Here is a 26,096-nt window from a genome sequence, read left to right on the forward strand (position 1 = left end):
AAAAATAAAACTCAGGCCAGGCACAGTGGCTCATGACTGTAATCCCCACACTTTAGGAGGCCAAGGCGGGTGGATCACCTGAGGTCAGGAGTTCGAGACCAGCCTGACCAACATGGAGAAATCCCATCTCTACTAAAAATACAAAATTAGCCAGGTGTGGTGATTCGTGTCTGTAATCTCAGCTACTCAGGAGGCTGAGGCAGCAGAACTGCTTGAACCAGGGAAGGGGAGGTTGTGGTGAGTCACGATTGCACCATTTGCATTCCAGCCTAGGCAACAAGACTGAAACTCCATCGCAAAAATAAACAAATAAATAAATAAAACAAAACTCATGGTCATACTAATAGTATTGAGACTAATAATGTGACAGTTAATAGCATCACTGGCTGGTCTGAATCCCACCTCTGCCACTTTCCAGCTGTTTAACATTAGACAAATTATGTAACTTTTCTGTGGAAGATTCCTTGTCTATAGAACAGGGATAACCCTCAAAAAGTTATTGTCAGGATTAAATGAATTTATAGATGAAATTACTAAAACTGAGCCTGGAACTTGACATACACTTAACAGTGTGAGCTGCTATCATTCACATTATAATAATTACTATCAGAAATAATTTTCATCACTATCTCATCTTATTTCAGTACATTTCCAAAGAAGCAAAGGTACTTTAGATTTGGTTTGTTATAATCTCTTATAATCTGATCTCATATAAATTTCTGCATTTTGACAGGTAAAATGGAACAGCTCTTTGGGAGGCCAAGGTGGGTGGATCACCTGACGTCAGAAGTTCAAGACCAGCCTGGCCAACATGGTGAAACCCCATCTCCACTAAAAATACAAAAAATTAGCTGGGCGTGGTAGTGGGTGCCTGTAAATCGCAGCTACTCGGGAGGCTGAGGCAGGAGAATCGCTTGAACCTGGGAGGCGGAGGTTGCAGTGAGCCGAGATTGCACCATCGCACTCCAACCTCATCAACAGAGCAAGACTCCGTCTCGGCGGGGGGAGAAAAAAAAAGGAAAAAGGAACAGCTCCATTGGGTTTAATTACAATTCCTTCTCACATTCATTTTAAAGCTTCAAGAAAATGGCTGTTTCAACACTGGGTCTGGTTTTCTACTTAAGTGTTCTGAAAGGATTTATTGAAAACCCCAAATTGGCTGGAACACTCCTGCTGCTTACCTTTCAGCAGAGTAACTGTGAGTCAGTCTGGTGGATATCCATTTGGTTTCAATTTGCTAATACATACAAACACTTCATTGTACAATCAATGGCAACAGGATCACAGTGATCTAAAAGTACATTGTTTCTGCTCCTTGATTTTTCTGTTCTACTTCTAACTGTGTGGTGATTAAGTTTTTTGTCCCCCTCAAGAAACATCTCTCAATTTATCGAGAGCATCCCAAAAAATTAGCTGCTATTAAGTTTTCTGTAAAACATAATACAGTAGAATCAAATTAGTCTTCTCAGCTCGGGCTGCCATAAGAGTAATAATACCAGATGGGGTGTCTTGAACAACAGAAATTTGTTTTCTCACTGTTCTGCAGGTTGGAATGCCCAAGATAGAGGTGCCAGCTGATCTGCTTCCCAGCAAGGGCCCTCTTCCTGGCATCCAGATGGCTACATTCTCATTGTACCTCACATAGTGAGGACAGTTCCAGTGTCTCTTCCTCTTTTTTTTTTTTTTTTTTGAAAGAGTTTCGCTCTCGTTGCCCAGGATGGAGTGCAATGGTGTGATCTCGGCTCACCACAACTCCCCCTTCCTAGGTTCAAGTGATTCTCCTGCCTCAGCCTCCTGAGTAGCTGGGATTACAGGCACCTGCCACCACCCTCGGCTAATTGTTTTTTGTATTTTTAGTATAGACGGGGTTTTGCCATGTTGGCCAGCCTGGTCTCAAACTCCTGACCTCAGGTGATCCACCCGCCTTGGCCTCCCAAAATGCTGGGATTACAGGTGTGAGCCGACATGCCTAGTGCATCTCTTCCTCTTTTTCTAAGGGCACCACCTCTTCTGAATTAGGATCCCACTCTTAGGACCCCGTTTAACCTTTATCACCTCCTCACCAGCCCTGTCTCCAAACACAATCACATTATGGGTTGGGGTTTCAACCTATTAATGTAGAGTGACCCAAGTATTCAGACCATAAAAGTCTTCTAACCACTCAAATATAAAAGTCAAATTCAAATCCAGAATGTTTCTGGTTACATTACCTTTTTCCATTCAGATACAGAAAACCACTCAGTATAAAAGGTAATTTAGTTTTTAACTGAGACTGAAAAATCTGGATGCATACCTCAGTCATCAAGCTCATTGACACAGGATGATAAAAGCTCAACAACATGCCCTGTCTTTTCGCTAAGACTAAACAGATCCACTTTTCTCTAAGACACATAATGCAACACAGGGTGAAAGGACTTAACAACCGCTTCCCCGCTGGGTGGGACTGATTGCCTACATAAAAGGATTCTCTTTTTCAATGTATCCTGGGTATTGGCCTCGTTTCTTAAAAGTATGTGCACGTAGGTTTTCTGGAATTCACGCACCACGAAATTCAGAGAATCATACCAGTAACAGCAGTTACTCAGAAAAGGAGGTGAGCTCCAAATTGTCCCTAGAAAGGCAAGGACTGGAAAAGCTGACAGGGTCTTAGATTCTCAGACACTTACACTTTCCAGATGTGAAGCTGAAGCCTAGGGAGAGTAAAAGACTTGCTCAGGTAGTGTATTGGGGCCAGAGTGGAACTAAAACACAGGACTCCTAACGGCAGGCCAGAGGCCAGGGACCACACTCCAATGCCACCAAGCTACAGGTGTTCCTCACAGAGGAGGAAGGGAGCTCCAGTCTCTGTAAACACCATGAGCCTTACTGGACAACTACAGTAAGGACCAGAGCTTTTTCTTCCCCACCAAGGGACAGGGTTTTGCTCTGCTGCCCACGCTGGAGTACAGTGACATGATCATAGCTCACTGCAGCCTTCAACTTCTGGGCTCAAGTGATCTTCCTGCCTCAGCCTCTGGAATAGCTGGAACTACAGGTGCACACCATCATACCCAGCTAAAATATATTTATTTATTTATTTTTCATAAGACAGGGTCTTGCTTTCTTGCCCAGGCTGGTCTTCAACTCCTGGCCTCAAGTGGTCCTCCCACCTCGGCCTCCCAAAGCACTAGGATTTCAGGCATAAACCACCGCACCCAGCCAGGACCAGAGCTTTCATCTCACTCATGCCTTGACTCCCTAAGTGTGGCAATATCCCAAATAAGAATCACTGTTTCTCCCAGTGGCTTTTGGCTTTTCTGCCAAATGATGAACACTCTGAACGAATGAATTCCTCTTTCCAGCTAGTTCCTCTGGGGATGGAGATGGACATGTGCTGCCAATCCCTCTTCTTCCACTCACACCTCTCTGGTCATGTCTCCTTGACACCAGGCCTGAATCTAAATAAACAGCCCGTAAAACATTTCTGTGCATTATAGGCTTTCACGTTGGAGGTGTCACGATAGGGTTGAAAAATGAAACCCACAAATACTAAATGGGAGAGAGATACAGAGCTCTTCTGGGATTTGCTAGCTTTCACTGGTTTCCGTAAAACATTCTCACATGGGTGGGCACATAACTATTTTTATAAGGGAACCTACTTCTAAATTGGTGTGACACGACTTTCATTTGTTCGGGGTTGTACCTGCAGAAATAAGGTGTGTTCTTTGCAAAATTTTCTCAGTCATCTGGAATGGCTAGCAGGCTTTTCATCCCGGTGACACAGGGCTGACTTTTCCATTTCTTTTTAACATAAATCTGTACATCTGCCAAATGTAGTATGATACTTAATAGCTACTCTTGAGGCGCTCAAATTTCATTGGCCTTACATGACTTTAAAATTACAAATTATAAGATACAAGCCAACATAAATAAAAGTTCAGATTAGAAAAATTTTAACTTTTTAGTCGCCCTCATATCCCCCTAAATCTCTAATACATCTTTCAGTAAAATTTTTTAAAAATTAATCTCTTCACATGTATTGAGGGCATACTATGGACCTACAGTACAACATTTTGGTATTGTTAAGCACTTGACCACTTGAAAAAAATGAATGAAATGATTCAGATTGACAAGAGCCACCCAGTTGTATATTTATGTACACATCCTTCTGAATAGCTTGTAAGATGGTTTATACCCCTATACCTCTCTCCTCAACTAGCCTTTGCCTTGCTCAAAGATAAGGGATGTGCTGTCATCTTGTTTTTCTACCTTCTCTGCTCAGGATGCTGGTCCACAAAAGGCTAAATGCTTTAGTGACAGAATGCGTTAAACCTATAATCATGACCGTCAAATTTTACATTCAAATAACTCATAAACTATTGAACTATTTTATTCTTACCAGAACTGGACACACGTCTGATCCTCTGGGGAGAGATGGCTCGATCAGCACTGAGATTTCTACTGTCGCTGTTCCGCCTCAAACAGGAAACAGGGGGCCCCACTTTGGCTTTTGGAGCAGCTATTTGCCTCAAACCACAGGAGTCAGGCTTGGATATATTCCTGCCTGAGGTGGTCGTCGTTTTTGAAGCAGAGCCCTGTGAAAATAACAGTTAAGACTGTAAACCGAAAATAAAATTCTAAGCCCCCAGTTGATTGAATGGACCCCTCCTCTAGGCCAAGGGGATTCCAAAGAAACCTAAAACACAAGTTCAGGCCACGATGGGAAAGAGGTCAGACATGCCTCATTACACTCTCCTCCCTTTAGAATTCAGGCACAACTGACCAGCATTACCATTAAAACAGAGACCTTAAGTTAGACAAAACAGACTCTTTATAGCAAAAAGACACCAAATTCCAGCCTGACTCTAGCATAGCATCACATGACAGATAGCAACAAGCCCTGAAGGAAACTGAAGTATTTTACCCCAAAATATTTTTCTTTAACACATTCTGAAAAGGCCCTGCAAAGCTGTCTCTTGTAGGGGCAAATTTACATTCCGTAGATAATCATCTTCCTTTCCCCGATCTTTGTCTGGTCCCAAAGAAATTAACTGAGAGTCTAGCATCTTTTAAAAGTATAAATAGGTAATAGGTGCCATCTACGGCCTCTAAAGGCAGCCACCTGAGGTTTCATCTACATAATAAGAACCTTGGTCTCCACACACCGTTATCTTAACTGAGACCCTGCTTTCTATTGATTCCAGGTCTTTAGATAATAACTTTTTTTTTTTTTTTTTGGAGGCGGAGTCTCACTCTATGGCCCAGGCTGGAGTGCCGTGGCATGATCCCGGCTCACTGCAACCTCCGTCTCCCGGGTTCAAGTGATTCTACTGCCTCAGCCTCCTGAGTAGCTGGGATTACAGGCACATACCACCATCAATCTTTTTACTTTTAGTAGAGACGGCTAATTTTTGTATTTTTGTAGCTTTTTTTTTTTTTTTTGATATTTTCTTTTTAGTAGACATGGGGTTTCACCATGTTTTCTTTGTGTGTGTATGTGTGTTTTTTGTATTTTTAGTAGAGACGGGGTTTCACCGTGTGTGTCAGGCTGGTCTCAAACCCCAGAGTTCGTGATCTGCCTGCCTCGGCCTCCCAAAGTGCTGGGATTACAGGTGTGAGCCAACAACTTAACTCTTTCAACCAATTGCCAATCAGTAAATCTCTGAATCCATGTATGATCTGTAAGTCCCTACAAGATGTCTCATCTTTCCAGACCAAACTAATCTATATCTCAAATGTATGGACTGATGTCTTTTGTCTCCCTAAAATGGATAAAATCAAGCTGTAACCCAACCACCTAAGCATATGTTCTTATGACCTCTTGAGGATGTGTCATCAGCCATGGTCCTCACATTTGACTCAGAATAAATCTCTTCACATATTTTAGAGTTTGGCTTTTTTAATTAATAAAATTTTAATCCAGATCATACCTTCCCCATATCACTTTCCTGTGGTATTAGCTATGTGAAGGGAACAATTTCTAAGTGGACGTGTACAGTTCTCCATTGGTATCAAAAATGATTGGTTCCAGGACCCTGGCAGATATGAAAATCCATGGACACTCAAATAAATCTCTTATATGAAATAGTGTAGGGTTTGCATATAACCTACGCACATCCTCCCATATACTGTAAATCATCTCTACATTACTTACAACATCTACATATTACTTGTTTCAGGTGGATTCAACATAGCATTCAGCATGTAGGAAGTTCAAGTTTTGCTTTCTGAAACATTGCAAAATTTTTTTCTGAGTATTTTAAATCCAAGGTTGGCTCAATCCACAGATGTGGAACCCACAGATACAGAGGGATGACTGTATTCAATTTTCATTTTTACTATGAAGGCATTAAAACTCTTCATGGCTTACTCTTTAATTCACCATATTCTGCCTTTGTACCCATTAGTGAGAATGTACTCAAGATCTCCAGTATCACAAGTAAATTCAAGCTAGTTTTCAATCCTTTCCCTGGGGGCTCTCTATAGCATCCAACGCTAACAACTCCATTCTCTGGTTTCCTGACAAAGCTCTTTCCTGGTTTTCCTTCTACCTGTCTGGGCATTCCTTTTCTGGGTCATATTCTTCTTTACTTTTGGAGGCTAGTGACAGAATTTGGATCTGTGTCCCCACCCAAATCTTGTATGGAACTGCAATCCTCAGTGTTGGAGGAGGGGCCTGGTGGGAGGTGACTGGATCATGGAAGCAGACCTCCCCCTTGCTGTTCTCCTAATAGTGAGTTCTTACAAGATCTGGTTGTTTAAAACCTTCCCCCTCATTCTCTTCCTCCTTCTCCAGTCATGCAAGACATGTCTGCTTCCCCTTTGCCTTTGGGCCTGCCACTGCAAGTTTCCTGAGGCTTCTGCAGCCTTGCTTCCTGTACAGCCTGTGGAACTGTGAGTCAATTAAACCTCTTTTCTTTATAAATTACCCAGTCTCAGGTAGTTCTTTATATACCAATGTGAGAACAGACTATTACAGCTAGTCTTCATGAAGACTTAGCCTTGGCCCTGTTCTCTTTCCTTGCCATGTACTCTTCCTACATGATCCTGGCTGCTGTTTCAATTGCCACGCGTACACTGGTGCATCCAAATCCACATGTCCAACAAGTACTCTCTCCTGAGTTTCCCATATACCTAACTTCCTTCTACACCTCCCAACTCAGCATCCTTCAAGTACCTCTATGAATTAGTCTATTTTCACATTGCTGAAAAAGTCACATCTGAGACTGCGTAATTTATAAAAAAAAAAAAAAAAAGAGGTTTAATGGACTCATAGTTCCACGTGGCTGGGAAGGCTTCACAATCATGGTGGAAGGTGAAAGGTTCATCTTACAGGGCAGCAGACAAGACAGAATGACAGTCAAGCAAAAGGGGTTTCCCTTATAAAACCATCAGATCTCATGAGACTTATTCACTACCACAAGAACAGTATGGGGGGAACTGCCCCCATGATTCAATTATCTCCCACCAGGTCCCTCCCATAATACGTGGGAATTATGGGAGCTATAATTCAAGATGAGATTTGGGTGGGGACAAAGCCAAACCATATCACTTTACTTAACTTACTAACCTATAGCCCTTATAAAATACTATTCTAAATTCTAAGTATATGTATCAACTCACTTAACCCTCATAAGAATCCTGTGAAGTTGGTAGGTTTATTGTACCCCATTTTACAGAACAAGAACGTGAAGCATTTTCTAAAATTAAACTTACTTTCCTATCTATCTCTAAACTTATCTCTTCCCGTGTTCACCACAACATACCCAGGCACCCAGCTTCAACAATTGAAAGCTATTTCTCTTTTCCATCTGCTGTCATTTCTCACCAAGACTACTGAAACCATGTCATCAGGATCTTTCTGGTCTCCCCAGCTTTCAATTCATCTTTTATCTGCCTGCTAGGGCAATCTCTCTCAAACTCAAATAGGGTTAGACATCTTCCGACTGTCTCTCAGATAACATCTCTTCTGCACAAGGCCCAGCAATCCTTTTGCATATGGAAGTCCCTGCCATCCTCTTCACCTTATTCTCTACTGCTCAGCGTTCTATACTCCCAGCTCCCTTCACACCTACTACCTAGATTCCCCTAAATGAGAAAATCTTCTCACATTTCTTCATCTTTGTACGTGGTATTCCTCTACCCAGAATACTTGCCCTTCAAGTTCCAGCTAGTGACAATATGTGATGTCCCCTGTAAGCCTTCGACAACTATGCCCATTACCACACTTTGTTCCCCCGCCTGCAGCACAGCAGTCTACTCACACTCCCAACTTAGCAATCAACACACCCTTGCTGGTTTACTTTCTCATATTGATAGAGGCAGGAGGCTGAGAAATTCTAGGCAGACAGGGGCAGCTCCCCAGCAAAACCCCACCTTCAAGACAAAACCCCCGAAACCCACGGCTCAAAGTGAGAACTTCTATCCCTGTTTGCCCACTCTCTCCTAATTAGTTCTTTCCAAATAATGTCTTTTTACCAATCGAATGTTGCCTTTTCCAAAACTACCTATGGCCTGCCCTGCCCCCACATCCCATTCCCGTAAAGACCCCAGACTCACTCGGTAGGCGACACAAGCAGCTTGACTGATGTATTAGTCCATTTTCATGCTGCTGATAAAGACATACAGGAGACCGGGCAACTTACAGAAGAAAGAGGTTTAATTGGACTTCGAGTTCCACGTAGCTGGGGAAGCCTCACAACCATGGCGGAAGGCAAGGAGGAGCAAGACATGTCTTACACGGATGGCAGCAAAGAGAGCTCGTGCAAGACAACTCCCCCTTATAATAACCATCAGATCTCCTGAGACTTAATCACTATTATGAAAACAGCATGGGAAAGACCCGCCCCCCATGATTCAGCTCCCTTCCACTGGGTCCTTCCCACAACATGTGGGAATTCAAGACGAGATTTGGGTGGGGTCACAACCAAACCATATCAACTGGAGACTTCAGAGGACAGCTGAGTCTACCGTCATATCATCCTGAACATACCCAATCTCGTCTGATCTTGGAAGCTAAGCAGGGTCAGGCCTGGTTAGTACTTAAGATGGCAGACCGACAGCTGGACTTTAGAGGAGAGATGGCTTAACTTTGGAGAAAAGCTGACTGGAGATGGCCAGACTTCAGAGAAGATTATCTGCCCGTCCTGTCCCCTCTTCAGCTTCCCTCTCTGCTGAGAGCCACTTCCATCGCTAAATAAAATTATCCACCTCCACCATCCTTCAAGTGTCCATGTGACCCAATTCTTTTAGGACAGTGGACGAGAGCTTGGGACCCACCAAGTTTGGGTACCCAAAAAAGGTTGTCACAATGACCCTTTGCCCTCACTGCTGGAGGGCAGCTGTCCCACACAATGAGGCAAAGGGCCCACTGAGCTGATGACACACCACTGTCCATGGATGGTAGAGCCAACAGAGCACTGCAACATGCCCTCTGGGGCTCTGGGGGTCACAGACACCACCACCTGGGCACCACTGTGGGGCCTACACAGAGCCTGCTCCTGCCGGTGCTCAAAGTGGCTGGCTGGATCCTGTACTCACTTGCCCAAACACTCCTGTCCGTAAGAGGTTGAGCATGGCGGGCTGAATAAATGGGGCGCCCCCATTGCAAGTTTTACAAAGGGGTTGAGAAAAACTCCTGCATCAGTATTACCCACTGCACTAGGCACTACATTTAGACAGGGTCTCTTTTTTCCCTATACCCTAACAATCATCACCATATACATAATACACAGTAGGCACCCAAGAAATGTTTCTATTCTACATAGAGGAAATGGGAGCCTGAGCCTTACAGTGTGAATTCCAACACCAAACTACAATTTGCATTCTCCCTTTACATTAATGTAAAGCAACAATAAAATTCTAAGCCCCCCAACCATCTGAAGGGACCACATCTTTTGGCCAAGGGCATTCCAAGGTTAACCTGAAAAACTAGGTCAGGATATGAAAGGAAGGGGGAGTCAGACATAATTATACTCTCCTCCCAGTTTGGAATTCAGGCACAGCTGACCAGCATTAACATCAACACAGACCTTAAGACTGACAGAACAGACTCTTTTAAGTCTGATAAGAAACATTTACTATCAACTCCCCTGAAGCAGGCTACCTGAAGGTTTCATCTGCATGATAAAACCTTGGTCTCCACAGCTCCTTACCTTAACCCAGACATTCCTTTTTGTCGATTCCAGATCTTTAACTCTTTGAACCAACTGCCAATTAGAAAATCTTTAGGCTGGCGGCAGTGGCTCAAACCTGTAATCCCAGCACTTTGAGAGGCCAAGATGGGCAGATCACATGAGGCCACAAGTTCAAAACCAGCCTGGCCAACATGACGAAACCCCGTCTCTACTAAAAATACAAAAAAATTAGCTGGGTATGGTGGTCCTCACCTGTAAACCCAGCTACTCAAAAGGCTGAGGCAAGAGAATCACTTGAACCCGGGAGGCAGAGACTGCAGTGAGCCGAGACATCACACCACTGCACTCCAGCCTGGGCAACAGAGAATCTGTCTCAAAAAAAAAAAAGAAAAAGAAAGAAAATGTTTAAATCTGCCTGTGACCTGGAAGCTGCCTCCACTTCCAGTTGTCTCTCCTTTCTAGACAGAACCAATGTATACCTTACATGTACTGATTGATGTCTCATGTCTCCCTAAAACGTGTAAAACCGAGCTGTACCTGGATCACCTTAGGCACATCTTCTCAGGATCTCCTAAGGGCTGTGTCATGGGCCACTGGTCACTCATATTTGGCGCAGAATAAATCTCTTCAAATATATTACAGAGTTTGACACTTTTTTTGACACAAAGAACAAATGAGCCCAACAGAGACTTAGTAACCTGCCTGAGGTCACTTTGCTCAGTAAATGGTGGAGCTACAATTTGAAACTACTTCAAAATTTGTGCTTGTAAAGCAGCATATTCCCCACCATCACTTTTCTTTCTTTAATAAAGCACAAGCGTTAATTTCCAATAGAGATACATAAAGCCCAACGCTGATGGCAGAATTCATACATTAGGTGAATTCAACAATAACTTAGCAGGCCAGTCACCCATGAGAACAGCTGGAGGTCATGTTTTGGCACTGGAGAACAATACAGAATTGGCCAAGAAAAGCAAGCGACTGTACACAAACTAACAAAGATCTTCTGTCTCTGGCTAGGTTCAGTTAAAGCTGGCTAAATTCATCTCCCAGAGAAAAATCTTCTTTTAAAAAGTAACCCAAACGTTAATCTCCCAGAGAAAACCTTCTTTTAAAAAGTAATGCAAACTTCTCATCAATTTACAAAAGCGAATCTTCAGCAAATCACTTATTTTGCCTTTCAGAGCCAACATTCCAAAAATTTTGAAACCCTACAGTGTATGGAGCAGAAAAGGCCAGGATTCAAGTGAGGGCTCTGCATGTGAAGCCCAATTTTACTACTTACCAGCTGTGTGAGTTTTAAGTGGCCTGGCTGAAGTATTAAAATGTCGACAACAATTGCCCTATTGTTACTGGGAAGAGTAAATAACAACGTATGTAAAGCACCTGAGCATTATAGGCCTATTAAACGACCTAATACACCTAAGGCACCTGAGCAAAGTGCCCGACCCAGAGCAAGGACTGAATAAACATCAATTCCTGTCCTTTTAGGTAAGTCTCCACTCCCTTTATCTCACACACTATCATGAATACATAACCTCTGTTGTGAGAAGCTACATCTAGCCCCCTGTTTCAAATAAAAATCAAGTTCCTTCTTCCAAATAAAATCTTTTCTAACGATTCAGATAAACCCTGACCACCAAAGAGCTGTGAAGCTGCAGGCAGCCTAGGGATTCAGTAAATTGAAGGCCGAAGGTAGGCCAACAGAACAACAGTAAAAATTAACATCCGGCTGGGTGTGGTGGCTCACGCCTGTAATCCCAGCACTTTGGGAGGCCGATGCCGGCGGATCACTTGAGGTCAGGAGTTTGAGACCAGCCTGGCCAACATGGTGAAACCCCATCTCAAATAAAAATACAAAAAATTAGCCAGGCGTATGCGCCTGTAGTCCCAGCTACTCGAGAGGCTGAGGTGAGAGAATTCCTTGAACCCAGGAGGCAGAGGTTGCAGTGAGCCGAGATTGCATCACCGCACTCCAGCCTGGGTGACAGAGCAAGACTCCATCTCAAAGAAAAAGAAAATTAACATCCCTCCAGGATGGTCTCCTCATCAATCCAGGGCAATAAGAGCCTCTGAGTGCTGCCGAAGTGACCAACAGACGTTCACTTTTCAGGAAAACACTCAGCGAATTCATTCAGCTCTCTACAGTAAGTGCAAAGCCCAGTGGCCTATGAGGGTCTCCCAGACACTTTCCCATCCTCCTTCCCAGAGTCATGGAAATGTGAAAGAGATAAACTAGCAAAATTAGAGAGCACCGTGCTTCAGACATGATCATGAAAAAAGAGTAGGCCGGGCGCGGTGACTCACGACTGTGGTCCCGGCACTTTGGGAGGCTGAGACAGGCAGATCATGAGGTCAAGGGATCGAGACCAACCTGGACAACATGGTGAAACCTCGTCTCTTAAAAATACAAAAATTAGCTGAATATGGTGGTGCACGCCTCTAGTCCCAGCTACTTCGGAGGCCGAGGCAGGAGAACTTGCTTGAACCCGGGAGGCGGAGGTTGCAGTGAGCCAAGATTATGCCACTGCACTCCAGCCTGGGGACAGAGCAAGAACAAGACTCCGTCTTTAAGAAGAAAAAAAAAGAAAAAAGAGTAAGTCCTTTATGCCAGTTGTCAAGCAAAAGTGACAGCACTGCGAATATGGGACAATCTTTCAGGACTTAGAAAGTATTTCATATCTAGTTATGAATCCTAATTGCCAGATTCCTAAGGCAAAAAGTGCTGCTTCTCCAAGATATACTAGGATCCACTTCAACCTGATGATTCTACCACCTTACTTCAATACCACATCAGGAGCCTGAAGAACAGGCTTTCAAGCTGCAGAGGGGCAATATAACCCTAAGACTAAATACACAAATCAGGAAAACTTTTAGTTTCAAAATTACACAATTACACAACCAATTTAAACTCAAGACAAATGTCATTTAAAAACAAAAACAAAAAAAACTTTATGAGTTTTTGGTAGCTGGGGACTGACACACCAAAAAAAGTCTCCCATAAATCAAGAGAATAAACATTGTGTTTCTACATATATCTATAAACGCCAAACTAAGAAAGTTGATTAGAATTAAGAACATGTTGTAATTTAATTTTGCAAAAAAATTAAAATTATAAATAAGTTTTCTAAGTTTGACTTCCAGATAACTTAAAAACTAAATCTGAGTTTTGAAACTATGGATGAACTTGTTAGTTTAGAAATCACTGTGGTGCACCCTTCTTCCAAACAGAGAAGACTGGTTGTTAAAGCCCAAACATGTCTAAACTGATGTTTTCGAGAATCAAGAATATAGTCAGTCTTTCCTAACCTTGTCTTCTAAAGGAACCTGACAATTCCCTCCTGTGTGGCCCCTAACGCACCCTGAAGACACACACCTAAGTCAGCCCTTCCGCACTTGCTATTCCATGTGCTTCATTCCTCTTGCCACGAGCCCTCCAAGGGACAGGCTGTCTGCGTCACACCTGCCTTTCTCCTCTGGCACCCACCTCCCTTCCTGACCCAGAGGACAGGCAGCCAAGGACAGCCTGTCTGGGGCTGAAAATACACCTAAGTCCCCACTGCCAAAAATAGGGCCGAGGACACATACCCAATGGCCAACAGTGGCCTGTCAAATGTTTTCAAAACTCAGAAAACCAATTTCTTCACACTATTCTCAAAAATATATTCATGTTTTAAGGAAAATCACCTTTACACTGCATGTGAATTCTTTAAATAGAAGTCTCTAGGTGCTCCCCAAATATTTCAGACAGGTGCTATGGAAAACATACTGGTTTTCCACTATACATGAGTAAAAGATATTTTATGTACCAGGAATTAATACATTAAGACTACAAGAGGCTTCACACATCCACTAGGTCCAATCCCTTCATCTTTGGGTCTCAAAAAATTACTTGCCCAAAATCATTATTAGCTGGTCAGAGGAAAAATCAAGAACACTCTTGCTCATACAAGAGGGCTCTACTTCCCAGAGCTGCCTCCTCCACAACAGTCCAGGAGTTATTTTTATGTTGACATGTTTACCAGCACTCCCAAGCCCTTTCTTAAATATTGTCCCATACATTTTGAAGTTGACAACCCAACTTTTTCAGAAAAATAAAATATAACCTGATTGTATCAGGCATTTAAACTACTAATTATACTAAAATATTAAAGTAGCTTCATTTTTTCAGCATATTATTAAAAAGAACAGTGATACTTGATACAAAATACCGACATTGAGGATTTTTTTTCCCATATGCAGGTTTGTTATATTGAAACCTATTAACACCCTAATACGTACTGACAAGATATTGAATTAACAACTAAATGTACATCTGCCCACCTAGTTCTGCAATATTATTGACTAACAGATAACTAATTCCTAACACATCTCGGTTTTCTCCACAGTTCTCTGAAGCTTGCAAAAAAATGTATATATTACTTACCAAAAACAGAGAACCATATTCAAAAGTCTCATTCATAATCTCTTGTTTCAGCTCTTGTTTTTCCATACATGTCCCATTTTCTTTTTCACCCTTCTTTTCAGGGCTATTCCTATCAATGTTGGGAACGTACGTCATTTCCAAACATTCTGCACTTTCCATTTTAACAGGGAGTATGCCTTTGATCTTCTGAAACAACGCAGAAACGGACCCGGTCTCGCATGTTGAGTTAGAAGAACTGGCTTTGTCAACATCTTCCTGATTCGATTTCACGGCAGATGTTGTTCTTGGAACCCTGTGAGAAGCATTTTTAGCATGAGTTGTAACATGCACAGCCTGGCTAGTAATGAGTTTATTAAACTGCTGCTTATGCGTCTTGTTAATTAGAATTTCTGCTTTTTTGCCTGCATTCAAGTCAGCTCTTGGTGTTCTGCTCAAAACTGTTGGCTGTTTTGAGGAAACCACTGATGAGGGTGATGAGGCACTGGTCAGCTGAGGTCTGGGTGTGACCTTAGATAAAGCACCATCTTTGGACTGCAACACTGGTCTAGACATAACTTTTGCTTTGACATTCTTGAAGTTTGGTCTCGGGTAACTTATAATTTCAGTTTTTCTAACTTTGCAACCTATTGGGGTATTCGTTTTGGTTGCTGATTTTCCTAAACTAGGTTTACACAGGTTCACAAGTGCCTCCTTCGAGTTAGGTATGTTTTTAAGCCCTCGATTACTCTTGTCCACTTTCTTAGATTTCTCTGTTGCTTCAATCGGTGAAACAGAAAAGGTTACTTTTGTGGGTTCTAGGACTGGTGTTGACATGCATATCGTGTTGTCTGTGCTAATGACCACATCATTTGCATCCCAAGTCAGTCCAAATGACAAGCCCACGTTTTCTCCTGGCGGGCTACTTAGAATCAATTCTGATGTACGATTTTGGGTTCCCAAATCCTTTCCTTTGGAGGCCATTTGTGTGTCTTCAGTCTCAGTGACTTTATGCTCTGGGTTCAGCACTTGGGCTTCGCTTTTATCAAAAGCTGGCACCATTAAAGGGCATTCATCATCAATAGGACAATGGGACACTGTCTCTCTCAGATTTTGGCCCATTTCCTTTTGCCTGTATGAGCTCTGTGAATGTGGTTCGCTATTGGTTTCATCTTGGGATAAACAAAAGAACTCTTGTAATGCAGAACCATTGGGGACTTCCATGCCATCAGAAACTGGTGTTAGAGCTCGTGTCTCTTTTTCTCCAACTAGTCTTTGCTGTGATCCATCTGTGTACCCACTGGTGACCTTTCCTGAAGAACATGGACACCGATTTCCAATATCTGAAACAAAAACCTCACTTTGCATCACCACATCAGAAAATGCTGTGTAAGTCATGTCTTGGGCTTCTGATGGTGTGGCTTGAGGGTTTTCAAAGCTTTCTCTGTCGTAAGTAGTTTCTCTTGCATGCATCTTATCAGAATGGGAAGATGTCCAAGTGGAATAGGATAAAGATTTATTTCCACTTCTCCCACTAGTTGGTGGCAGGCTTCCAGTGGTATGGAAGGACTGACTCTTTCCGATGGCATGACGTGATATAAAGGTGCAGTTAACTTTATCCACTGTCATATCAAATGTCTGGTTTAGCTCCAAGGAAGCAGAGTAGCCTGTACAGTTCAAATCGTCATTAGGCTTCCACACAAAAGGCAAAGATGGCTCAACACTCTGGCCCTGAACTGCTTCTAGGGAATGACAGCTGTGTTGCAGATATTCGGGCTTCTTCGTACCTACAACTGCAGGACACTGACAAATGGAATCTTTATGCATATCTAACACCTGCTTACTAATGAAATCACTAGAAGACTTTTCATGATCAAATACTTCAACACCCTGAAGGCTTAAAGAAATATTTTCACCAGTAACCACAGCAGGGTCAGTTTCATAATCAACCACCATGTCATCTGGGTTGGCAGAATTCCAATCCACACTGCTGGCTGAGGAGTTTTGTGTAGGTGGTGATTTCGGGTTGTATACGTGTGCATTTCCATCTTCATCACTGGTAAAGAAGGTCTGCAATTCATCTTCTATTTTACCTTCTGAATTATCATCAGTCATCCTGAACAGTAACCTTAAACCTCTGCCATTTTATGTCTTCTTCAATTCCTTTTAAATGAGAGGGTGGGCAAAATGGTCTGTCTTCTAGGTTTTTCAGCACAGTTGAAAGTTTTTTAGTCTAAGATGCTCTGAAGATTAAATGGTTTGTTGTTCCCTGGAAGAAATAAAATGTTTAACTCAAGTAACTATTAGAAAAATTAACAGGCCACCCCTTAGTTTCAATCACTAAGTGATTAGTTTCAACCACTTTATGTTCACATTTAGAACCCACAACTACTGACGTGGGTAACTGAGATATAATTACGCAATCTATCACCCCTTTTCAAGACACTTTTTACATGTGAGGGAATGGGGCAGAATGGAAGATGGGTCATTTCTCGTTAACCCTGTCCCTGACTTTATAACTGCTATGCCTCTTCCCCACTCCTAGGGACTTGTCATAGAGAGAAGGAGCTAAATCTGGCAGTAGTTTTTCCTTCTTCTTGGCTGACAGAGTGACAATTCACCCATATTTGCTTATGATGTCAGTTCCCCTTCTTCTAAGGGCACCAGCTCTATTGGATCAACACTCTTATGACTGCATTTAACCTTAATCACCTCCTTAAAGGCTCTGTCCCAAAATATGTCTGTTGTCCCAGGATGATTAGTAATCATGTCCCTTTCATTTTCAGAAGGGCCCCCTATTATTTCCACGCAGAGTGATTATTAGACAGACCATGAAAGCCCAGCAAATGAGCTGAAGAACAATCAAGAACTCACGTTTCTCCTTTGTTTTTTTTCCTATCTTAAACATATGCCATTTCCAAATTGAAGGAAAAAAAAAAGCTGTCGATTCTTAAAGGTTAAAGTGGTACCCTGGTGGAAGTCCCTCGAAATGTGAGAGAGTTACCATATGTTATGGACGAAACTGTTCCCGCCCCCTCTCCAATTCATATGTGAAGCCCAACCCCGTCCTTATGTTAACCATGTTGGAGACAGAGCCTTCAAGGAGGGTGATTAAGGTTAAATGCAGTTCTAAGGGTGGAGTGCTGATCCAACAGAGCTGGTGCCCTCAGAAGAAGGGGAAGTGACACCAGAATGCTCTCCCACCTTTGATTCATCCCCTCTCTCTACAAAATTAGGGTACACTGAGAAGAGGAGGAGAGCTCTCACCAGAAACCAAACCCTGAAAAGAACCTTAACCTTGAACTTTCCAGCCTCCAGAACTGTGAGAAAACAAGTTTTTGTTGCTTAAGCCATCCAGTGTATGATAATTTGTTATGGTGGCCAAAGAAGACTTAAGTACCTCATGACTCAGCAATTCTACTCCTAAGAATCTACTGAAGAAAATGAAAACACGTCAACACGGGAACTTGCACACAAATATACATGATTCTTAATAGAAGCACTATTCAGGCCAGGCGCGGTGGCTCAAGCCTGTAATCCCAGCACTTTGGGAGGCCAAGGCAGGCGGATCACCTGAGGTCAGGAGTTCGAAACCAGCCTCAATATGGAGAAACCCCGTCTCTACTAAAAACACAAAATTAGCCAGGCATGGTGGTGCATGCCTGTAATCCCAGCTACTCAGGAGGGTGAGGCAGGAGAATTGCTTGAACCTGGGAGGCAGAGCACAGCTGTGGTGAGCCGAGATTGTACCACTGCACTCCAGCCTGGAGGACAAGAGCGAAACTCCATCTCAAAAAAAAAAAAAAAAAAAAAAAAAAAAAGCACTATTGATAATACTCATAAAGTAGAAACCCACATGTTCATCAACTGAAGAGCAGAAAGCAAAATGTGTTGTTACATATTCAACAAAATATTCTTCAGCAACAGAAAGGAACGCAATACTGACACATGGTACAATGTGGATATAATATTACACTTGAAAATGTTATATCAAATGAAAGAAGTCAGTCATAAAGGTCTACATACTATACAACACTATTTACATGAAACGTCCAGAACAGGCAAACCTAAAGTGGCTGCTAATTGGGATGATGTTTCTTTTGCCAGTATGTTCTAAAACTATATAATAATGATGGTTGCACAACGTTATATACTGAAAACTACTGAATTGTACACTTAAAAATGAAACCTTTAAAAACACCAACGAAAGCATTCAAATCTAAAACTTTTTGCTTTTTTGAGATGGAGTCTCGCTCTGCCACCCAGGCTGGAGTGCAGTGGTGCAATCTCGGCTCACTGAAACCTCTATCTCTTGGTTTCAGGCAATTCTCCTGCCTCAGCCTCCTGAGTAGCAGGGACTACAGGTGTACACCATCATGTGTGGCTGATTTTTGTATTTTTAGTAGAGACGGGGTTTCACCACGCTGGCCAGGCTGGTCTCGAACTCCTGACCTCAGGTGATCTGCCCACCTTGGCCTCCCAAAGCACTGGGATTACAGGCATGAGCCATCATGCCCGGCCACTTTTGGGAAATAACTTAAATTTTATTATGCTTTTGGTCAAACTGCAGTGCCTAAGAAAGGTCCAAATGTTCAAGCTAGGACTACAAACAGGTCATTCTGAATCCTACAATGAGGGCTGCGTGATTCATATACTGATGGAAAGTGTAAATTTGTTAACTCTTTTTACTACCGCGAACAGATACACACACACTTGAACTGATTTTCCAATCCTAGTATTCAACGTCAATCTGATGTCACAGTACTGTTGTAAAGAAAAAAAAATATCCATGAGGGAGTGAAAAAATGCCACTCCATGTGTTAATTCGAATTGCTGAATGAAGAGTAGGTCTCATTTTTCTACCTTGCAACGTTTTCTCTGTATTCAAACTTCAGTGGCCTGAATAAAACCAGAAAAGGAGCTATGTTAAAACTGAAATGATCAGTTTTCTTTGCTAACAGGGCTCTGTGTGTTTCTGGCCAAGCATCCTGATACCAGCCTTTAATGGAATAAAGAAAGGCCGCAATGTTGATTTCAACAGCAAGTGCACACACACACATCCAAAAGGCGATTTTGAATCCAAAAATGAGGGCTGCATGATTTATATGCTAATGGAAAGTGTAAATCTGTGAACTCTTTTTACCATATAACTCCGTGGTGAAATCACTGAATGGTTTATTGGCAAGAGCCTCAATAAAAGCTTTTATGAAGCATAAATTAACATTTTTAATCCTCCAGTATAAAATACATCCAAGCTAAATGTTTAAATCAAGAAATATATTTATTCATTTTTAGGCTTACATGCATGGGATATATTTTCCAAAAGCACTTAAATATGCTACACCTTTCTGCTTCCCTAACAGCTAATACTCAGTTTTAACAGATTGTGGCATAAGCAAATATATGCAAAGTGCACTGCAAACACGCACTTAGCACAGATCGTGGGAACTGTCTTTGTAAATAATTATTAGCTGCAATTAACGTAATTTTTATTACCCAAGTTCCCTCTTCTGAAGTACATAAAAGATGATTTTTAAACTACATATAAATTGAATAAAGGGCTCATATGTCAAAGTTATTTTTTATTTATTTATTTTGAGACGGAGTCTGGCATTGTCGCCTGGGCTGGAGTGCAGTGGCGCGATCCTGACTCACTGCAACGTCCACCTCCCGGGTTCAAGTGATTCTCCTGCCTCAGCCTCCCGAGTAGCTGGGATTACAGCACCCGCCACGATGCCCAGCTAATTTTTTGTATTTTTAGTAGAGACAGGGTTTCACCGTGTTAGCCAGGATGGTCTCAAACTCCTGACCTCGTGATCCGCCCGCCTCAGCCTCCCAAAGTGCTGGGATCACAGGCGTGAGCCACCATGCCCCGGACCCAAAGTTATTTTATAAATACGTATATAAGAGGATAAATAACTGTATCACTAGTCCTATGTTTGTTTTTACCAGTTGTCTTTTTTTTATTTTTCTTTCTTTTGAGACAAGGTCTCACTTTGTCACCCAAGCTGCAGTGCAGTGATATGACTACAGCTTACTGCAGCCTCAATCTCCTAAGCTCAACTGATCTTCCCACCTCAGCCTTCCGAGTAGCTGTGACTACAGGTATGTGGCAGCATGCCCAGCTAATTTTTTAAAAAAACCTTTTGAAGAAAAGAGGTCCAGCTTTTCTCATTTATAAATAATACTAAACCGAAATCTTCACAATCTTTGACATCTGATCATTTGCCAAATTGCTATATTTAAAAAGGGGGCAGGATTCTCTATAATGTGCATGTTACTATATATGTATATTTTATATATATGTAAGTTATCTTTATATATTTATATATAAAAATATATAATATCAAATATATTATATATATTATATACTGAGTTTTACTTTTAAGACTCATGTATTGTGGTCAGCGTTGCCTCCGAGGCATTTTCCCATGTCATTATAGTATAAAAACATTGTTAATGGTTGTGAAACGTCACTAAAGGTTAAATGTTTTAGATTTACAAGCTACTGGTTTACAAGAGTAATAGAAAAATAAAGAAGCCATTAACCCTTCAACTTTCACATAACTTTTTAGTACACTTGGGTTTATGATTTTTTTTAATTCACAGAAAGAGGTTGGGTGTGGTGGCTCACGCCTGTAATCTCAGCACTTTGGGAGGCCAAGGCAGGAGCAACATTTGAGCCCAGGAGTTCAAGACTAGCCTGGGCAACACAGCAGGACCTTACCTCTACAAATTTTTTTTTTAATTAGTAGGGTGTGGTGGTGCACACCTGTAGTCCCAGCTGCTCAGAAGCCTGGGGAGAAAGGATCACCTGGGCCCCGTAGTACCACCACACTTCAGGCTGGGTGACAGAGACCCTATCACTATTAAAACAAAACAAAACAAAATAAAACAAATTTCAAATTGGTGAGCAAAGAGACAAAAAAACCCAAAAACATGTGTTCATAAATACTTAAGGAGTGTTTTGATATAAAATAAATTTACTGACATCTCTTCTACTTTGTAGACAAGAGTAAAAAACTAGTGGTACAGAGATTTGGATATCAAAAAGGTTCTGTACTTAAGCTCATCAGTTCCAGGAAGCTGGAAGATCAACCTCACCATTCACGAAAAGAAAACAGTGGCTTTTAGTCACCACCACCACCATGAAGACAAAGCCACAGACAGAAAAGGGGTGACTAGCCTTAGCTCAGGAGTTTGTCAAGAGTTAAAAGTTGGCCATTTTGTTTTACTGCCTATTTTACTTCTCCCCAACTTTAAGAATGGGTCCTAACCTTCCACCACTTGCTAGACACGTACATTCTTCGACTTAATCTCACCTGACTCATAAGCAAAGTCTTCATATTCCTATAGCTGCTATTTGTAAAGCCTTCAAAGTTACCATCTTAGAAATATTTTTATTAAACCAGATGCAGAAAGTTAAAAAATAAAAGAGAGTGTGCGCTGGAGGAGAAAAAAAAAAAAAAAAACTTGAAACATACCATCCTCACCCAAAGGGATAATTTCTCAAGTTCTCTTTTGGTAGCACTACCTACCAGAACAAAGGTATAACACCAGAACAAAGGTACAACAGCAGAACAAAGGTATAACACTTGTATAACACTCCAGAACAAAGCAGAATGATCAAGTTTCCTCTCTAAGAGAATCATGTGGGAAAATAAGGAGATCTTTTTCAGAGAACATTTTGGACCACAGAGAACAAATTCCCCACTTACTAAGATTTGGGAATGTAACAGAGCAGCTCCTCTTAAACGGTTACCAAAATATGTATTTCCCTAAGGATTTATAAGGTTAAAAATTGGTAAACATGTGCTGAAAGAAATGGTCAAAGAACTACTAGTACAAGCTTTGAGGAAAAATTCCAATGCCTTTGGGAAAAAAAGTTTCTAAATCTACTTTCTAAATCTTAGCTTAAAAGTGATTGTTTATTCCCCAAAGATAAAAAATCCCATTATTTCCTCATGTGAAGAGACACACCTGAAGAACTGAATCATTATATTAATTACAATTATTATCATATAACAGAATTCATTATTATTACCATATTAATGCTAGAAGAAATTTTAGAGATCCAATTCAAACTTCATTTTACAAATGAGGAAACCTCTGAGAAATAAACTGCATGATGTGGCCAAATCAGCTGTCAACAGCAGATGATACAACAGCGGTGTGCCTTATTTCACCACCTGAACTAGAAACTCACTAGAGGCTTATAGAAGAGTAGATGTCTTCTACACCTTCCTGTTACCCACAGTGTCCAGCTGAATAATTTGGACTTAGTATAGTTAACCTTGTAACACCATATTATAACTATAAAATCAAGAATGTTTCCAAAAGTAAAACATAAAAGCTGGCTTCATTACTTTATAACCACACAGAACTTAATTTTACTCCTTATTTATGTCAATATACGGCATGCCAGTCCTTGAAGACGTCAACACAAATACAGTTACAATTTATACCTTCCAAATCATCAAGTAATTATCAATCTTCTTAAAAGTTTTTAAGAACTCACAAATCACAATAGTAGTTTACTTCTATAGGCTTTAAAACTCAAAATATTACCTGATCTTCAACCTCCCTTGAATGAAGAAAGATGACATTGGCACACCATCTAAGCTATCATTTTATCTCATTAAAAATTAAGCAGTTGAGGCCGGGTGTAGGGGCTCAGGCCTGTAATACCAACACTTGGGGAGGCCGACATGGGCGGATCACTTGAGGCCAGGAATTTGAGACCAGCCTGGCAAACATGGTGAAAACCCCGTCTCTACCAAAAACACAAAACTTGGCCAGGTGTGGTGGCAGGTGCCTGTAATCCCAGCTACTCAGGAGGCCGAGGCACAAGAATCGCTGGAACCCAGGAGTCGGAGGTTGCAGTGAGCCGAGATCATGCCATCGCACTCCAGCCTGGGTGACAGAGCGAGACTTCGTCTCAAAAACAAAACATAACAAAAACAAAAATTAAGCAGCTGAACAAAATGCCATCAGCAGCATGTATTACAAAAAATATATTCATAAGTCTCCACCTCCTGTTAAAACCATTCAAGGTAGCTAATAGTTCTACTCTAAGCCTCAACTTACTACTATTTTTCATAATTCAAGCTTACATTCTTAAATTTGCTCTTGCAACCTACCTTTCATCAAACTCAATAACCACCTCAAGCACTAGGTTTAACGGAGCATGTCTACCACCTAGGAACCAAGTAGCGGAGTACCTGATGGTCACTTTCCTAAAAGCATAATGATTTCCCATGAAGTTGTTTAAATAAACAGCAGGAAACTAGAGTTGATTTAATGCATTTTAAAACAGAAGACTATGAAGTAACACAAGTTATACCTTAAATAATTTAGAAAACAAGTATAAATTTGAAATTACATCCTTTTATTCTGAAACAGTAGTTCTCTGACTTTAATGTGCCTACATTAATGGCTGGTCAACTGACTGATTCAGAAGGCAAGGATGGGGCCTGAGATTCTGCATTTCTATCCTTCTCCCTGGTGATACCGATCCTTTTGGTCCATGGGCCACCTTGGATTAACAAAGATGTGGTAAAGAGCTTTGAGAAATACCTGTCCAGCTGACCAGACCAATAACAACAGTGGCTGTCAGGGCTGGCTGCTTTCACATCCAATGGTACCTTTTTTTTTTTTGAGATGAAGTCTTGCTCTGTTGCCCAGGCTGGAGTGCAATGGCGCAATCTTGGCTCACTGCAACTTCCACCTCCCATGTTCAATTCTCTGCCTCAGCCTCCTGAGTAGCTGGGATTACAGGCACCCACCACCACACCCAGCTAATTTTTTGTGTTTTTAGAGAGGCAAGGTTTCACCATCTTGGCCAGGCTGGTCTTGAACTCCTGACCTTGCGATACACATACTTCGGCCTTCCAAAGTGCTGGGATTACAGGCGTGAGCCACCACGCCCGGCCGGTTACATTCCTTAAAGTAGATACAGACTTTCCCTACATTAGGACTCTTAATTATGCTTTTGAATGCTCCTCTCAAGACAGCTCATATTTTGCATCTAGAAGATAACTGGGAATGTTGCTTCCAAACCACTTCAGCTTATTCCTTCCATGTGGAAGGAACTTAATTTGTTTAACACTCCTGACTTTTGACTCACTTCACCCAGGAGAAGTGAAGTGACTTAGTGGATTTTTGTAAATTTATTAAGAATTAGCTGCACAAACTCAGAATGGCCCAACCTCTTTTTTTCCCTCTTAGGAATGAGCTGCCCACCAGGGCCAGGATGAGGGTGCAGTGAGGGAGATACTCACTGGAGGCACTGAATTTAAGACCACACGATTAACAGTACCCTACCCAGCCATCCTGGAGCCCGAGGCAAAGGGCAACACTAGTAACTGCGGCTGGCTGGTTACCTAACTCATCTCCTCTTCTTTCTGGCACACAGATAATATGTTTCCATGTGTTTTGCAGGTAATGCTGTGTATTCCAGCCAGCAGAATGTGAGTGGACATCATATGTACCACCTCTGAGCCTGGACCATCGAACTCACACATAATCCTTCACGCTCTTTCTTATGTGACTACACAGATGAACAAAGGAAGCCAAGTGTGGAAACATGTTCAAGATGGAACCACAAGACGGAACAAGCCTGGATCCCTGAACCCCTCCTTGGAGGATTAGTGACCACAAATCATAAATACCCATCTAGATCTCAGCGAGCAAGAAATAAATTATTGTATGTGATTATTGTATGTGAAGCTGACGGCTTTAAAGGGTTTTTTGAGGGGGAAAGAAGCGTGATGATAGATACATTCTTAAATACTATACTTTGAAAGAAGCGAACAATAGTTAACAACTATGTCATTTTAGTCATCTTTTCGTCAAAACAAAGATGTTGCAGGCCTGCGCTTACTTAATACGAAAACACCATATGATCTACAAATCCTTGGGGATACGGAGAATCAGGGTAGCTGATGACATCTGACCTATCCTCTTACTCACTGATACTGTTCAGAAATCCAAGCTAATAGGTTCTAAAACAGCCAGGGAAAATGGTAATTTCTATGCACTTGCATTTTTATGATAGAAAACTGCAAAAAAAAAAAAAAAAAAAAAAAAAAAAAAAGCAGTAATTTCTCTGTACCTGCAGTTTTATGAAAGAAAACCCATTAAACAATAGTTTATAATAACGCATCCCCTACACACTGAATAATTTCCGTGTTCCTGTTTCATCTTTAAATATTCCCCAGGTCTGCTTCTTTTAAGATGTCTTCACATGTTAATCTAGTCCAAGGGCTGGCAAGCCATTTCTGAAAAAGGCCAATATAAAATAACTTGGGCTTTATGGGACGTGCAGTCTGTGCTGCATTTATTCAAGTGTGCTGTTGTAGAATCAAAGACGCCACAGATGATACAGAAATGAACAAGTGCAACTACATCCCAGGAAAACGATTTACAAAAAACAGGCAGAGGGTCAGATTTGGCCATGGACCGCAGCTGGCTGATCCCTGAACTAGTCTATGCCCTAATCCAGAGGTCTCCAATCTTCTTGGCACCAGAGACTGGTTTCATGGGAGACAATTTTTCTGTGGATCAGGGGGAAGGGGATG

The 26,096-nt window shown here is 41.7% G+C and overlaps 1 protein-coding gene across 6 annotated transcripts in view; it reads right to left on the bottom strand.

Moving 5' to 3' along the window:
- Positions 1 to 26,096, bottom strand: part of MTUS1 (microtubule associated scaffold protein 1) — a 170,301-nt gene that overhangs the window by 102,871 nt on the left and 41,334 nt on the right. For all 6 annotated transcript variants that reach the window (XM_010374479.2, XM_010374481.2, XM_010374478.2 and 3 more), the window contains exons 2-3: positions 14,542 to 16,786; positions 4,379 to 4,574 (exon numbers count right to left, since the gene is read on the bottom strand). In XM_010374479.2, coding sequence (XP_010372781.1) covers positions 4,379 to 4,574; positions 14,542 to 16,632 — 2,287 coding nt within the window. In that variant the 5' untranslated portion in view covers positions 16,633 to 16,786. The remainder of the gene's footprint in view (positions 1 to 4,378; positions 4,575 to 14,541; positions 16,787 to 26,096) is intronic.

The sequence above is a fragment of the Rhinopithecus roxellana genome, chromosome 9 (assembly GCF_007565055.1).
Source record: "Rhinopithecus roxellana isolate Shanxi Qingling chromosome 9, ASM756505v1, whole genome shotgun sequence".
Lineage (NCBI taxonomy): Eukaryota > Metazoa > Chordata > Mammalia > Primates > Cercopithecidae > Rhinopithecus > Rhinopithecus roxellana.